The 12,749-nt window shown below is 45.1% G+C and overlaps 1 protein-coding gene across 1 annotated transcript in view; it reads left to right on the top strand.

Moving 5' to 3' along the window:
* The window catches only part of PKD1L1 (polycystin 1 like 1, transient receptor potential channel interacting), a 183,727-nt gene that overhangs the window by 43,072 nt on the left and 127,906 nt on the right, over positions 1-12,749 (top strand). The window contains 1 exon segment of the mRNA XM_010374410.2: positions 869-1,001. Within this exon segment, the coding sequence (XP_010372712.2) occupies positions 869-1,001 (133 nt within the window).

Here is a 12,749-nt window from a genome sequence, read left to right as displayed (position 1 = left end):
GCCCTGTGGAAGTGACATGGTTTATTCGGTGCCTCCACTGTCATCTCTAGAGTGTGCCCTGGGCTCTCTGACAACCTGAGACAATCATCCAGTCTTCATTCTTATCAGTAGGCCCTACCTTTCTTGCTGGAGCTCCAGGATGGCAAGTGATATTTTGGTCCTTGCAAACTCAAATTTGCGGTCTTCTGATGGGAATATTTTTCTGTTTCAAATTCAGAAGTCTTAAGTAATTATCCATGTTGCAACGTTTGCAAAATAACCATGTATTTCCTTAGTAAAGCACCACCTGCTGGGTCAGGAGCTACCCAGCTCTCACCTCCAACTGTTCTGAATCCCTCCACAGCTATGACCCGCTCCCCTTCCCCGGAGACAAGCCATGGATCTATCCTGTCCTTCCTGAGTTTGTAGGACTCTAAGAAATTGGTCAGGAAACCAGATCCATGGAGCAGAAATAGAACAGGAAGACCATCCCCAGAGACCCCCTAGTTGTGGGTTGGGGTACCCATCACACAGGGAAAATATATAGATCTGCTCTGTTGTCAAGAGGGGGCCAGGTCATGGCTGTGGGGACGGTTGCCCACAGAAGGAAGCAACACGCCCCTCACCTGGATGAATATAGCATGTGACATCAGTCTGGGAGTTTGGTCCTTGGCCTGGCCCAGGCAAGTTGGGGAGCCAGTCTGTTAGTTAGTTGATGAAAGACCTCTGTGGAAATTAGTCTTGTGACATTTGCCTCTTCTGTTCTTATTCACTGGGATGACTTGCTGTCAAATACTTAATTCTGCAGATAGGGGTGGGTATGAAGAGGATGAAAGCCTGATGTTTATCAACATAAATCTGTTATTTTCCGTGCTTTCTATCCTCCTAGGGAAGGAGAATTTACAGTGGAGGTACTTGCCTTCAATAACGTCAGTGCCTCCACCCTAAGAAAGCAACTTTTCATCGTGTGCAAGCCCTGCCAGCCACCCTTGGTTAAGAACATGGGGCCTGAGAAAGTTCAGGTAGGCTCAGAGTCTGGGAAATCCTCCAGCAGCCTTTTTTCAGCCTCCCTCTGAGTTGGGACCACTGGAGTGGTGAGTTTGGGGAATGAAGCGAGGCTTTGTCCAGTTTATCCTGCTGTAATTTACACAAAGGAGCGCCTATAAGGGCTTCAGAGTGGGTGACCTGGGCCCTCGGGGGAGGGAGGGCTACCCCAGTCTGGACAGGAGGAGACAGCGTCATTTCTGGGGTCTGGCGTGTGAATAAGTTCTTTATTCGCCTGCATTACTCTGGCATTCAGCACAGCTCACTTTAAGAAGCTTTTTTCTTTTCTTTTCTTTTCTTTTTTCTTTTCTTTCTCTCTTTCTTTCTTTTTTTTTTTTTTTTTTTTTTTTGGATTGTGCTAAGAACTGTAGCATTTTCAGGAGAATGAAACACTTGAATCTATATAACACCAAAATGAAAGGACATGATCGGTTATCTGTTGAACACCTATTCTGGGTTAGAAAAAATAGGGTTGCTTTTTTATTTCTTTAATTCCTTTGAGGCCTGTGATTTAGAGCAAAATTTCCTTTTCAGAGCAAAGGTGCTCAAATGACACATGGGAATTAAAATGCGTGACTGAGCTGCATTTGCTAAAATGCTTTCTATGGAATCTGACCCCAAGAGGTCAGCCCCCAGAGGGTGCTGGTGGAGATCAGCATGCAGAGACCAAGTGCCCAGGGCATTCTGGAGAGGGTCCTGGCCCTCACACAAGCAAGACCCCTGCCCACCTTTAGACCAGTGAGCACTGGTTGAGGAGGTCTACATTGTTGAGGAGGTCTGCGTGCTGGGGGAACGTGTTCTCTGGGTGTGAGAGATGGACCCAAACAGCAAAGGGACTAAAGCAAAAGGCACAGCAGGAAAAAAGCACAGACTCCAGGCAGGAGAGCTCTGGCTCCTGTCCTAACTCTGCTGTTAGGATACGGGACAGAGTGGTTTTCTTGAGTTTTTCATCTGTAAAACATTTTTATTTTTATTTTCTTATCTGCAAAACACAGAAAACAATATTGATAATTTCATTTTTTCTTTTTCTTTTGGTGGGAAGTGGGGGGACTCTGTTGCCCAGGTTGGAATGCAGTGGCATGATCTCGGCTCACTATAACCTCTGCCTCCTGGCTTCAAGTGATTCTCCTGCCTCAGCCTCCCAAGTAGTTGGGATTACAGGTGTGCACCACCATACCTAGCTAATTTTTATATTTTTAGTAGAGACAGGGCTTCGCCATATTGGCCAGGCTGGTCTCAAACTCCTGGCCTCAAGTGACCCACCTGCCTTGGCCTCCCAAAGTTCTGGGATTATAGACCTGAAGGACCCTGCCCAGTCATTTTTTATTTTACATGTTTTCCAAAAGTATAAGGGAAAAAAAATGAAATCATCTGAAATCCAGGCAGTAGGCAATAGCCACTTTTGTCTGCTGTGTTTATTTTCAGTATTTTTCTAAGGCTTTTAATATGTGGTTATGTGTGTTTGTCACAAACCTGGGTTGCAGTGTGAGCATTTTCTTTTGTTATTAAGCAGCCTTTCGATTACATGATTTTAATGGTGTCCTAATGTTAAATCTTATGTATATGAATTATACATCATTTTATAATGTCCTCTGGTTGGACAATTTGTTGTTTCCAGTTTTCTTTCTTCTTCTTCTTCTTCTTATTATTATTACTATTATTATTATTATTTGAGATGGAGTTTTGCTCTTGTTGCCTAGGCTGGAGTGCAATGGCATGATCTCAGCTCACTGCAACCTCCACCTCCTGGGTTCAAGCGATTCTCCTGCCTCAACCTCTCAAGTAGCTGGGATTACAGGTGCCCCCCACCATAGCTGGCTAATTTTGTATTTTTAGTAGAGACAGGGTTTTACCATGTTGGTCAGGCTGGTCTTGAACTTCTGACCTCAGGCAATCTGCCCGCCTTGGCCTGCCTCCCAATGTGCAGTGAGCCACTGCGCCTGGCTAAGCTTCCAGTTTTCTATCACTACAAATAACTTGGCAATGACACTGTCTGTACAGTGTTCTGCAAGTGTATGGCCTTTTCACAGGAATTACTACAAGTTATAGAATTGAAGGACACAATGCCTTTCCCGGAATCTTGACAAGCCTAGAGATGTTCTTGTAGCAGCTCACATGTGTTGGCACTGAGGGACCAACTCTCACTCTCACTAGGCGTTCATATATTTTAATGTTTATTATTATGAATGAGTTAAAAATTGGCACCCTAGTATTAAAATTTGCTATAACCCATATAAGTCTGGACAGTTTTGTGACAGATCTTAGAGTGATATCATATTCAGAATAGAAACAATAAAAAGTAATTGAAAAGTAATTTTAATGATAACTAAAGTCACTTAAATAATGTCAAAAGTAAACATTTTTTTTTTTTGCTGTTGCAAGATTTAGTAGAGTGAAAACAGAGCTCCCATACAAAGGGAGGGGACCCAAAGAAGGTACCCTTGCCAGCTCAAATGCCTGGGTTTATATCCCAATCACTGTCCCTCTCACTGTGCTCTCAGGCAATAGATGATTGGCTATTTCTTTACCTTTAGTGAACTCTCTTTACTACCTGATTGGTCAGGTGTGAGCTAAGTTGCAAGCCCCATGTTTAAAGGTGGTTGCAGTCACCTTCCCAGCTAGGCTTAGGGATTCTTAGTCAGCCTAGGATATCCAGCTAGTCCTGTCTCTCTGTTACCCCTCTCAACAGGAAAACCCAAGTGCTGTTGGGGAGGCTGGCCGACGACCGCTCTAACTCCTTCCTGCTGAACTGGGGCATAGTAGGGGTTGTTCAGTTGAGATTTCCTTGGGAGGGGTGCCTTCAATGTCATTAACATTGGAGCATGGGCTAGCAGGCTGGTCCAGGGATCCACAGTAGATCTTAGTCATGGACTGCATCTGGGGCTCCATTTGAAGAACAATTGATAGCTTTACAGCTTCAATTCTGGAAGAGGCAAACTTAACAAGGAGGTTAAAGATACAGGGTCCAAAGAGGAGTAACAATATTACAGCTGCAAGAGGTCCTAATGGGAGAATCTAGGGCATCCATTGGCTGAGGAGGCCCCAGCGTCCAGTGTTTTGAAGCTCCTCTGCTGTACGTTGTATTCAATCTCAAATTTCTTTAACTTTCTTGGTGACGATTCCAGATTGATTAACAGAATAACAGCATTCTTCCCCTAAAAATAAACAGGTTCCCCCTCTTTCAGCAGTTAGCAAGTCTAAAGCTCTTTGATTTTGAAGGCCTACTGCTGCTAGGGAGTTAAGTTGATCTTGCAAGGTGACCAGGGAGTTGGCGACCCGTTCCATGTTACCATTTAGTTCTTGACAGAGTTTGTAGTAGAACTGAGTAGAGGTTGTGATACCGCCAATGCCAGTACCTAGTCCGCCTAGCACTCCTGCTCTGATAACAAAAGGAAGAATGGGTATTTTTTTGTTGCAGGGCTTGGTTATGACATATTTGTATAAATCTTGTTCAGTGTAAATGGTCATAGGGGGCACTAAGAACGAGAGGAAGCACATATATTCTGAAGAGCCATTCAAACAATGATAGGCTGAGGTACCACAGAAAAAAAATATTCCTGAGGGTAGGCTGACTATTTGTGTGGGAGTTGTTACCCACCTGATGCATTGGGAGTTGGTTGTGTCTATAGTATCGCTAAATTTTATGCAGGTGAGGTTTGAGGTATGAGTTATTTCCAGATTGGAAACAAGAGGTCCTACTAAAACAGAGGTGGTGTTTATTTCTGTGCTGAAGTTGTTCCATTGTTCAGGTACAGGGATTGAAATGTATGGCCTAAAGTGCAGGGGGAGGCACATCCAACAGTTAGTAAGGTTTTGGGCCTAGACCTCATGGAGCCCAGTGAGGGTGGTATTAAATAGGCTTACTAGGCGAGTATGGGTACAGAGGGTTTCATGTAGTTTTGAGAGATCTAGTCCTTTGTAGGATCTAGGGGTACTATGTACCAGGGTTAGTTGAGAGATTACTTCCTTTATGTGTTTTTCTCTTGCCTGATCTTGAACTCCACCCCCATCAGACATACTGGTATGGGTGAAGTAAGTCCAACAGACAGTGGCTCCAAGTCCTCCAGAACAACTAGGATTAATCATTTTCCCTGTCCAATAATGAGTATTTGCATGCATGCAAAGAGTGGCAGAGTTATAGCAGTTGCGGGGCATATGGGTGTGGGTGGTGAAGGTGGGGTTTCCCTTAAACTCCTATACAATGGGGCATCAATATTTCCAAGAAGCCGCATTCTCCATAAAAACTCTTGGTAAGGGGAGCTACTGGTTGTACAGTGGCATGGAGGGGGTGCAGTGAGAGTGAAAGGGGGTAAGAGAACAGTAAAGAAAAAAATATGACAAGGGAGGGCCATGGGGATTTATGATTTTAGTTACTTTCCTCGTGGTTGTCTGACAGCCACAAGTCTCCTTTAGCATTGAGTATGCTGTTCACATCATGAGATTCCACACAGTAAGATGTCTTCCCTGTATTATTTTAACTGCTTCAGATACTAAGACTGCTACTGCTGCCACTACCCATAAACAATGAGGCCAACCCTTTGCCACTACATCAGTTTCCTTACTCAGGTATGCCATGGGTTGCAAGCTCATCCCTCGGACCTGTGTAAGGACTCCTAGAGCTATTCTTGTCTTTTTCTGTGACATATAAAGAAAAGTCTTGCCCCGTTGGCAAGTTTAACACTGGGGCTTGGGTTAGGGCCATCTTTAGGGCTTGGAAAGCCACTTCTGCTTCCATCTTACTAAATGGGTATTGGCTTTCTGAGTTTCCTTAATTAGTGTATATAATGGTCTGGCTATTTCTGCGTACATGGGAATCCATATTCAGCAGAAACCTGTTACGCCAAGGAACCCTCTTAGTTGCTTTAGGGTTTTGGGATGAGGATAAGCCAGTATAGGCTGGATATGTTCCTCACTGAGGGCCCTGGTGCCTTTGGATAATTTTAGCCCTAAGTATTTAACCTGCTGTGAGCAGAGCTGAGCCTTTGGTTTGGAAACCTTGTAGCCACAGGTGATGAGGAAATTTAAGAGCACTTGGGTGGCTTGACGGCACAAGGTTTCTGAATGGGCGGCTAGAAGTAAATCATCCACGTACCGAAGGACAAGAGTGTCCAGGTATGAGAACTGGCTCAAGTCTTGGCTAATGCCTAGCCAAACAGATGGGGGCTATCCCTGAACCCTTGGGGTAAAACAGTCCAGGTGAGTTGAGACGTTAGGTTCAAAGGATCTTCAAAGCAAACAAGAATTGGGAGTCAAGATGTACACGGATGCAGAAAAAGACATCCTTAAGGTTCAAGACTGTAAACCACTCTGCTTCCTCTGGTATTTGGGAAAGCAGAGTATAAGGGTTGGATACAGCTAGATATAGAGGGACAACGGCCTCATTGATAATCCCAAGATCTTGCACTAACCTCCACTGTCCGTTGCGTTTCTGTACTCTTAAAACTGGAGTATTGAAGGGACTATTGCATGGTTTTACTAGGCCTTGGGCTTTTAGGTCCTTAACAATCTTTTGGATTCCTTGTTGGGCCTCGGGTCTAAGAGGGTACCGCCTTTGGTAGGAAAAGGAGGTGGAATCCTTTAGTTTAACTTGAACAGGACAGGCATTCTTTGCTCATCCGTATTGTCCTTCTGTTGCCCAGACTTCAGGATCCTCAAGCAGGGGACAACAAACGGGTGTTCCTTCTCCTATGTTCAGGTGTATAATGGCCTCTGCTTTTGCTAGAATGTCTCTCCCTAACAAAGGAGTGGGGCTTTCAGGCATAATTAGAAAAGCATGTGAAAAGAGTAAATTAGTTCCCCAGTCACAGCTCAGTGTCTGGGAGAAGTATCTAGTGACTGGCTGTCCTAGGACCCCTCCGATAGCGACAGATCTGGAGGACAGTTGTCTGGGACAGGAGAGTAAGACTGAGAAGGCCGTGCCAGTGTTCAGGAGACAGTTAACTTCCTGGCCCTCAATAGTCAAGCATACCCGGGGCTCTGTGAGGGTGATGGCATAGGCTGGCATTGCCTTGGGCATCCTCAATCCTGCTGCTGGATCATCTGGTTAGTGGCTTCTGACTCAGAGGACCTTCGTCCCCTGGGGCAGTGGGCCTTCCAGTGATTCCCTTGACATAAGGGACATGGACCAGGGGGCGGCTTATTTCTATTTGGACAATCATTTTAAAGTGTCCTTGTAGACCGCACTGGGAGCAAGCCCTATTAGGCATTCTATTTGCCCAGCTTTTCCCTTTTCCAGAGCCTCCAAAGTCTGCTTGCCTGAGGGCCATGACTAAAGCAGTGGCCTTTTTTTATCCCGTTTGTCCCATTCCACCTGCTCCTCCTGCTCTCTATTACAAAAAACCAAGGTTGCCAAGTTTAATAGGGTTTCTAAGTTTTGCTCCGGGCCTAAGGCAGACTTTTAAAGTTTTTTTTCTAATGTCTGCAGCTTACTGAGTGATAAATTATCCTTTAAGATTAGTTGACCTTCAGTAGAGTCAGGTGACAGGGAGGTATGCTTCCTCAATGCCTCCCTTAGTCTCTCCAGAAAGGCAGTAGGATTTTCTTCCTTTCCCTGTGTTACAGTGGATATCATTGAATAATTCATAGACTTATTCCTAGTTTTCCTTAGTCCTTCTAGCACACAAGTTAGCAAATGTCTGCGGCACCAATCTCCATGTCCTGATTCTGTGTCCCAGTGAGGGCCTACACTGGGAACTGCCTGCTGGCCTGTGGGGAATTGTTCTTTCCTCTGTTATCGTATCATTGACCTGACTTAGATACCAGAGATCGCCAAACTCTCGGGCTGCAGTTATGGTAGCACTTCTCTCATTTGGGGATAGTGTCTGATTTAGCAGTAACATTATATCTCTCCATGTCAGATCAAAGGATTGTCCTAACCTTTGTAAAACATCAATATAGCCATCAGGGTTATCTGAGAATTTGCCTAGGTCTGTTTTTAATTTGCTTCAAGTCTGAGAGAGAAAAAGGTACATGCTCTCTGGCTGGGCCAAATTTTCCTCCTCCCACTGCTTGGAGGGGGCATAATCGGGGAATATTGGCACTCTTTGGTTCATTGTTTACCCCTTTGTCTATCTCCTTTTGGACCGTTTGGGTTGAAGTAGGGTCCTTATTATTTGGGGAAGGAGTTGGGGGGATGCTGGGTTAGGGAGGTAGACTCTGACGGCTTTCCGTAGGGCATAAATCACACTTTTTACATAATTGCGAGTTGTCGCTTAATGAAAAGGAAGTTTGTACATATGGCACTTCACTCCATTTGCCTCCTTTTCTACAAAAGAGGTCTAGCTGTAAGATGGTGTTATAATTTATCCTCCCCTCAGGAGGCCGGGTTTCTCCCCCTTGAAGAGGATATGGTGGCCAGGTGGTACTGCAGAAGAATATAAGTCATTTCTTTCTTAGCATCTGAGGGTTAAATTGGTCCCACTTCTCCAGAATACATCTTGGGGCATTTTTGCCTTGGGGGGAACATTTCCCATCTGAAAAAAGAACACAGGGATGCCAGAACCCCTAGTTATTTTCCAATGAGCATTAGTCATAGAGCGTCCTCTATGGTCCTAATGCTTATTCCTTTCCAGGGTAGGTAACCACCCATGGACCTCTGCTTATCAGATTAGTTACGCTCACGGATGTAGCAGTCCTGCACCCCTTTTCCCGCCTCTCTTGACCACAAAGAAAGGGGTCTGGGCTGCTGGATCCTAATGGTCCTTTACCAGCGTGCCCAACATTGCCTCTGTGCTCAGGGGTGAATCCTAGAGCTGGGCTGGGTTCCTGAGTATCTCATAACAACCTAGCTGCCCCATCAAGATGCATTCCCATAAATAGTTCTCATGCAAGTTCATTTCAGAGAGGGTGTAGGTAACCTTTTGAGGCAGGATTGAGATAGTTTTTTTGATTCTGTAGGTACTTTAAGGCTTTGCTGAGTGCAAACAGCTCCCAAGTTTTAAGAGACCAATTATTAGGCAATTTTTCTAACTCTGCTTCCACAAGAGTCTCCTATCAATTACTGAATACCCATTGTGGTTTTTTCTCATCACCTGGGAGGAACCGTCTATCCTCCTGTCCTGAAGGGAGTTCCTGCTAGGTCTGGTCTGACCTTTGTATGGTAATTAAAATTTAAATCCCCTGTAAGGAAATCTGCTGGGTTAAGGGAATTATCAGTGGTGAGTGTTAAATTACTTTTTTCTAACAGACTAGCCCCATACTTTAAGATTTTTGAGTTAGTAAGCTACTTTTTGCTTTTTTTGACTTAGAATAATTCTGAACTAGTGAGGTGTGCTCACAATGAGGTTTCCTCTAAAGGTTATTTTTCTACTTTTAGCAAAGCAGTTGCCGCTACCGACTGAATACATTTGGCCCATCCGTGGGTTACTGGGTTAAGGATTTTTGATAGGAAGACTACAGGTTGTCAGTGGTCTCAGTGTTTTCAGGCTACGCCCTTGTTTACACTGACAACAAGGTAGTATTGGAGTGTTACAGGGTCACGGGAGAAGACCTTCAATTATCAATTACAGGTTCTAAATTTACCCTTGCTTTTAAAGGAATAGGGAACACTATTTTTTACTATTTCTTTCTCTTTATTTCTCTCTTCGACTCCCTCTTTCTCCTCTCTCTCTCTGTCCTGTCTCTCTCTCTCTCTCCTCTCTGTCTCTCTCTCTCTCTCCTTCTCTTAACCATTACAAACTTGGGGCCCTGGCAGGGGTGGTGGGGAACGGGTCCCACATAACTGCTCATGTCGAGAGCTGTATACCTAAATCGGGAGGGGCACCAGGGACGAGACTCCCTGGGTTTATAGCCTAGATGCCTAAGGATGCAGCAGTAGAGCTTCCTTAGATCCCTTTGGAGATACAACTTGCTAGAGGAAATGAAAGTCTGAACCATTAGTACCTAGGAGGCAGGGATCAGAGGAAGTAGATTCAGAGGTAGGGAGAATTTTGGGGCTACACTTTCAAGAAAGTCATGGTCGGGACCCAGGAGGTATGAGTGAGAAGGAAAGGTAGGGGAGCACGCATGGGCGACTGTTGAATAGAGACTTCTGGCTGCGCCATGATCTCAACCAGCTAATGCCGGGAGTTTGGGATGACAGCTTTCTGCCTCTAGTCCGCCCTCAGCTTCCCCAGGAAAATTGAAAGCGAAAGTTGGTTCTAGGCAGATGAAGGCTCCCAACCCAGAAGGGTTGGGGGTTGTCAGAAAGCCCTTCCCCAGGCAGCCTCACACCTGAGTCTTAAGTCCAGCAGCCGCGCTAATCGTTTTTAACTGGCTGATAGGTGCCCGGTATTTTCCTCCAATTCTAAGGAAGGATAGGGCAGAATAGCAAGTGAAAGTGGTCCAATATTACCGCTTTGGAGGTTCCTTCCTGGTCGCCAAATGTTACCAGGGATCCCTGCTCCCAGAGGTCACAAGATGGTGACGGGGCCACTTCCAAGATGGCAGCGGCCCGCTTCCAAGATGGTGGCAAGCCATGTGTTCTCTGACCTGGTGGTTCTTGGCCTCACAGATTCCAAGGAATGGAATCTTGGGCCATGCGGTGAGTGTTATAGCTCTATTAGAAGCCGTGGGTCACAGAAGAGAACTGTGGAACCCAGTGACTAGTGTTCAGCTCGATTAGCACGAACTCGGGCACTTAGCCATGCAGGAACAATGGCAAGCTTCTAGCCCAATCAGGAGAGGCAATGGGCGCCTCGATGGATCAGGAGCACAGCCCACACCCTGCCAGATCTGGAGGGATGGAAGTCAGCAGCAGATCTGCAAGGGCGGCAAACCGCATGGTGGCAGGAAACTGCAGTGATGGACTGTGAGTGAAAACTCAGCTCAAGCCAGAACAAACACGGACCAGAGGAGAGTGCAGTTGCAAGATTTAATAGAGTGAAAACAGAGCTCCCTTACAATGGGAGGGGACCCAAAGAGGGTAGCCTGTAAACTTTCATTTGTAATGAGCACCAAGATTTCTTAAAATCCCATTTCTCAGCTGCCTCCAGGTTTTTCCCTTTCCGAATTTTTGTTGTTGTTGTTGTTGTTGTTGTTGTTGTTGAGATGGAGTCTCACTCTGTCTCCCAGGCTGGAGTGCAGTAGTGCGATCTCGGCTCACTGCAAGCTCCGCCTCCTGTGTTCACGCCGTTCTCCTGCCGCAGCCTCAACTACAGCACCCGCCACCACGCCCAGCTAATTTTTTGTATTTTTAGTAGAGACAGGGTTTCACCATGTTAGTCAGGACGGTCTCGATCTCCATCTCTTGACCTCGTGATCCACCCGCCTCGGCCTCCCAAAGTGCAGGGATAACAGGCATGAGTCACCGCGTCCGGCCTTCCCTTTCCAATTTTTATGGAACCCTCAGAAAAAAAAAAGCCCTCCAGGGGGAGACCCTGAACTCAGCGTCTGCCCCAGGGTGGAGGCGCCCTGGCCAGGCAGAGACTCCATCCTGAGGCCCCCTAGCCTGGCTTGCTCCTCCATGCTTGAGGTGAAATCTGGATCCAGCCCAAAGTAGGTGGTGTGGAGGAGTTTCAGAAAGACAACTGGGAAGGATAAGGGGTGTGAATGTGTAGACAGTAATATTTTCCCCCATAACCTTGTCCTCATTCGCGTATTAAAGTGAGCAAATATGCTTTTTATATCTGTATCAGCTACTATTTACATTGAAAATTCTTTGTTATGGAAATTTTAAAGCGTAAAGAAAAGTAGAAAGAATAGTGCAACAAACCCATCACTTTCAAAGACCAGTAGGGTCATATCAGAAGGTTGCCAGAGCCAGGCCAAGGAGAGTGCCCTAGGTCCCAGATGGGCTACTTGGAGCATCTAAAAGATAACGTCTACAATTGAATGAATAATGCTAATATTTTATTTTATTTTATTTTATTTTATTTATTTATTTATTTTGAGACGGAGTCTCGCTGTGCCGCCCAGGCTGGAGTGCTGTGGCCGGATCTCAGCTCACTGCAAGCTTCCGCCTCCCGGGTTCACGCCATTCTCCTGCCTCAGCCTCCCGAGTAGCTGGGACTACAGGCGCCCGCCACCTTGCCCGGCTAATTTTTTTGTATTTTTTAGTAGAGACGGGGTTTCACCGTGTTAGCCAGGATGGTCTCGATCTCCTGACCTTGTGATCCGCCCGTCTCGGCCTCCCAAAGTGCTGGGATTACAGGCTTGAGCCACCGCGCCCGGCCAATGCTAATATTTTAAAAATAATTATGCTGAAAGAGAAAGAGAAGCCTTCTCCTGTCCCACCAAGCTGGCAGACACAAGTAACATATTGGTCACCTGTGAAAGTAACTACTGCTCCAACTTCTTACTCCGAATGGTGGTAATTAAGGGAAAGAATTAAGCATTTATTCTTATTTTCCTGACCAAACTATAGTTTAGGAAACCTCATAGTTCTTGTTGATAAGAAAACTTTTTTCTCCTCTCTCCTTTTTTTTTTTTTTTTTTTTTACAAAGGAACTTTTGTGCATCTCAAATCAAACAATTGCACAAAGGTATGTTTTGGAGACAAGGGAAATTTGATTATAAACTAAGTTTAGATTATATTAAGAAATGATTGTTAATTTTTAAGGTGAGATAGTATTGTGTTTATGTAGGAAAATTCCCTTAGTTTTTAGAGATTATATTTAGTATTTAAGGGTTAAATGTCATGATTTCTGAGAATGTCTTAAGAATATTTCAGTGAAGAAAAATGTAGGGAAAGCAAACATCTGTTGTGTATACTGCAAAAGATTTTGTTATTATATTGATTGATTTAAAAA

The sequence above is a fragment of the Rhinopithecus roxellana genome, chromosome 6, assembly GCF_007565055.1.
Source record: "Rhinopithecus roxellana isolate Shanxi Qingling chromosome 6, ASM756505v1, whole genome shotgun sequence".
NCBI classification, from domain to species: Eukaryota; Metazoa; Chordata; class Mammalia; order Primates; family Cercopithecidae; genus Rhinopithecus; species Rhinopithecus roxellana.
Note: the sequence above shows the minus strand (reverse complement) of the source record. Positions and strands in the feature narration are given on the sequence as shown.